The sequence below is a fragment of the Apteryx rowi genome, unplaced genomic scaffold, assembly GCF_003343035.1.
Source record: "Apteryx rowi isolate R43461 unplaced genomic scaffold, aptRow1 scaffold_79, whole genome shotgun sequence".
Taxonomy (NCBI): domain Eukaryota; kingdom Metazoa; phylum Chordata; class Aves; order Apterygiformes; family Apterygidae; genus Apteryx; species Apteryx rowi.
The window spans coordinates 1,107,822-1,112,113 of NW_020451082.1; the positions used below are offsets into that span (position 1 = coordinate 1,107,822).

At 42.3% G+C, this 4,292-nt stretch overlaps 1 protein-coding gene across 1 annotated transcript in view; it reads right to left on the reverse strand.

The window, feature by feature from the left end:
• Positions 1-1,269: 1,269 nt before the first annotated feature.
• The window catches only part of USH2A (usherin), a 408,708-nt gene continuing 405,685 nt past the window's right edge, over positions 1,270-4,292 (reverse strand). Inside the window, exon 71 of the mRNA XM_026088840.1 lies at positions 1,270-1,362. Coding sequence (XP_025944625.1) covers positions 1,270-1,362 — 93 coding nt within the window. The remainder of the gene's footprint in view (positions 1,363-4,292) is intronic.

Genomic DNA, 4,292 nt, shown 5'->3' on the forward strand with positions numbered 1-4,292 from the left:
GAATACATGGTTGCTTAGTAGAAGATGTCTTTTAGACACAGCCATGCATTGCTCTGCAGAGCTGCTGCCATCATCTTGGCATTTCTGCCTAACTTAACTTACTTACTTACAGCGCAGCCTCCCTAGTCTTGTTTTATGAATGGGATGAATATGGCTCCCTTGCTCTGTATGCTGCTGACTGAGATCCGAAATGTTTTGTCCAGATGGAGGAAGCTGTTTAAAATAGCATATTATATTGCCTCTTATTGCTAATAAATTGCCAGAGAAGTGTTGCTTGTGCTTTCTGAAAATGTGTGGTATCAGATGATGGGTTTTGCTGATTGTGACTGAGAGCATGCATAAAAATATGCTTGATGTAATACACAGAACTGGTAGTCTCTTGAGGGTTTCCTTGTCACTTTCTCTGGAAAAAAGGACAGAGATGAATATGGGAGTAGGTCTACTGTTGTGGTATAATAATTCTCAATTACAAGTGCCTTGACATGATGTTTCCTACCTGTGTTGCACTGGCTGCTTGATGTTTGTTCCTAGTTCACTGTGGGTGGTGAACAAATCTTGCTGCCTGTAGTGATATCAGTAATATGCAAGTAAAGGGGAAGGCTGTGACAGCAAGTGTTAAATAGGGAGCGGGTGAGGAGTTTTTCTGCATTGGAGAAAGCATGCTTAGAGTTGAGCATTATTTGATGGCTTTTTTATTTTTATTTTTATTTTATTTTTTAACTTGAGCAGAGAGGTGGGAAGGGAGAGAGACAGAAAATGCAAAGGGCAAAACAATTCCATAGGAATTCCTTCACTTGTTCTTTATTTGTACCCACACATGAACACAATTTTGTGCTGGAGCTTGGTCAGGCCAAGAAAAGACATAGCTATCCTGCCAGGAAGGCTGCTTTTAGCCACATGCTGCATTTTGGACAGGTAAAAGCTTGTCCTTTAAAAAAAAAAAAGACTCAACTGTGAAAGGTAGAAAAGAGACAAAGATGAGAACCAGTATTTTCACAGCCTTTGTCTATTGTATGACTTACTTACTTAGGGATTTTCAAACTGTTCTTATCTTTCTTACTTTTTCAGGATGTCAGTACTATCACAAAACTTAGCATATCACAGCATCACAGAAGAGGGGAGGAGAAAGAAAAAGCTAACAACTAACCTCACCCAATAAACAGTTCTTCTATGTCTTAACTAGTAGGCATGGGGTAGGGAAGCAGTCCGTGCAGGCTGCTTTTGGCAAGACACCCACTTTCTATTTTCTAGAGAAGGTGGCTGTGGTATTCAGAGGTGGGTATCGGTGAACGTGGTGTGCTCCTTGGTGACTGTGCTGAAGCCTTTGATGACATTGACAAGATCCTCTTCATCTATGTACCGCTAGGAAGAAAAAAAGTCACGTAAGCCAAAGGTGTACCAGACCAAATGAGATCATCATCTTCATTTAATTCTACGCCCCCACCCACACAGGCTCTGAACAGTCAGGTCAAGTAAATGCATTTTTTACCTCCATACCTCTTTTCCTCTTTCTTCCAACACAAGCTAAGGACCTAAAGCATTCAAGCACCTGACCCTAGAACAACTAGATTTTCATAGTAACAAGAAGTGGAAAAAAAAATTACTATATATCATCTTACAAACAGTAAATAAAATAGTGTTTGTTACAGTGTGATGGAGAAGTCAGAGAGATGTAAAAAAAAAAAAAAAGAATACATGTTTACATTTGGTTTTGGTACAACAACCAAGTCACCACTGATTTAGGTAAGATCTTGTTCCTCGAGCTTCTAAAAAAATGCCTCAAATCCCTCAAAATGCACTCATGCAAATACATTGAGCCAAATTTCTGGCATATTTTCTGTATAGTTTACAGATGGATGCTCAAATGTCATGGCAGTCTTCCTTCAGTGACTCCATGGGCATTCTTGACTCTCCAATGAAACAGTGGCAGGAGAAACATTTTGACAAACCAGTGCTATTCCTTTACTCTTCTGTGAGTTTGGGCAAGGTCAGATAGATAGTCCAAGCAGGCCTCTCGTGCTGGCAGAATGAGGTCTCTCAAAGGAGAAGGGTTTGCATGTGCTAAAATGTAAATAAGAGGAGAAGGGAAAGAAATCTACTGAGGGCCTCAGAACCACCTCTGCTGTTTCTCCATTTCTGTCCTGACAGTTTCTTGTTGCAAAAGAAATATCCCATGCTGTCCTCCCAGTCCCCAGAAATGTTTCTTCATGATAGCCCAAAGCACTCTTTAGCATCATCTGAGCCAAGCATAGTTGCTGGCTTCGAGCTTGCTGCTGCTTTGTCTTTGTTTCTCATAGCTTGATACAAAAAAACTGCCTTAAGCCAGCCACGTAGGCACAGTAACTATTGAAGGAAGAGTTAGAATCCAGGGTTTTCCTGAGTGAGTCATACGACAGACCTCCAGCCATGCAGCCTGCCTTGCTGCTTTCTGCACAAACCTCTTCAAGAACAGAATATACCATATCCATGCAGAAACTGCAAACAAACAAACAAACAGAGGGGTTTTTGTGTGTGTGTGTGTGGGGGGGAATGACATGTATATGGACAAAGGGGAGTCAGTCAGTGTAGCCACCAACCTGGAGTTCAGGAGACAAGTTCCTCAACTAATATTCTTCTAAGGAACTAGTTAGCTCCAGAAGGAGTTGGAAGCAGGAGAGAAATAAACAGACTGTTTCCACAGAGAAAAGAGATCACCAGTACTGTTCTGTAGATATCTGCGCTAGGACACTTCAGCCATCCAATGGATTCAACAGCAAGATGGAAAAAGGTGGGGGAACAACAAAACTTGCAGAAAGCCCCAAGTTACTCAGCCTCCCCCCCCGGGTGTGCAGGTTTGCAAGCTAAAACAAATCATAGTGTTTGTTAGCACTGAGAAGCAGGCAGTTAGGAGCAAGAGTTTCCACTTTTGACATCAGGAGTGTTCTTTTGGCTAACTAGATTTTTATAAAGGAATATCCTAGGTTGACTGTTAGCCTGCAAGAAATAAAATCATGAAGCTATGACAGCTGTCAGAATGAGGCTCAAGGTCAAGTCAAAAAAAAAACCAACCAAACAAACAATTTGAATGTTAGGAACTGTGAGAAAAGGAATGGAGTGATCAAAATAGAAAATTACTATGTTGGGGTATAAATCTGCTGTGCACACACATCTTGAATGTGCACACCTCCACAAGGATATGGTATAACTGCAAAAGGATCAGAGAAAGGTGGCAATAGTGGTCAAAGGAATGGAATTTTTCTGTAAGCCTAATAACCAAGTAGGCTATGTGGAAAATGTGCAAAGGGAAGAGCACAGATATAAAGGAGTTCAATGAAACGGAGGGTAGCATGAAGAACGCAGGGAAGGTTGGCCTCAGTCTCTTCCAGCACAGGTAGTAGCAGTTGAAATCACAGAAAACTAGCAGAAGAGTCTCAACCAGATGAAAGAAGACAGCTCTGCACAGAGCTTATAGTTAAGTTGTGGAACCCCTGAACAGTTTCAAATGTGGCCCAAGAAAGTAAGGGAAGAAGCAGCCACTGAGGGCAATTAACTACAAAGCCAATACTGCTGGCTCAGGAAGTCCATGAGCTAGCTGACAATCAATGCAAGCTGTAAAATTATCCTGCATCTGCACCTACAGGAACATTGCCTGGACTTAAGCATGCTTACCTCGGCTTTATCCTTGGTCCTGCTGTTCTTACAGTCTAAGCAGGTATGGCAGCAATGGTAGTGACCCCAGTAGTACAGCATACATATAGGTTCCAGCCCTTCTAAATGCTTGGAACATTGAAGAAGAACTCCCAAGGAAGTGCCTTAGATTTATAAGTGATACCATGCTCCTCCAGCTCACTTCATATTTTGGACAAGAGCCAATCAATGACAACCATATACACATATTAACTTTATTACTACTTGACATGCCCTTCACACCCATCCCTTGTGTTTATTTATTTATTTATTTATTTTTAAGAACTCTTCTACTTAGCATTAGCTTTGGCTGGGGGGCGGGGGGCAGGAAATACTTCCTTCTCGCTGGCCCCAGAACCCAGGCCAACACATTTGCTCAGGGGAGGCTGGGGGCTGGCAGTGGAGTGGTGGTGGTCTACATATAAAGCCTATTTCCTGGGGCCAAAGAGGAATGGCAGTTGCCATTCTCCTGGACTCAAGAAACATAACTTCTTATACCTGAGTGTTCAAGTCCACTATGGTGACACTGGGCAGTCCTGTCCTAGCCATTCAGGAGGAAGAATGTACTCATGCTCTCTTGCTCTCATTTTCTCTCTCTCTCCCCCCCACCCATCTCTCTCTCTCTC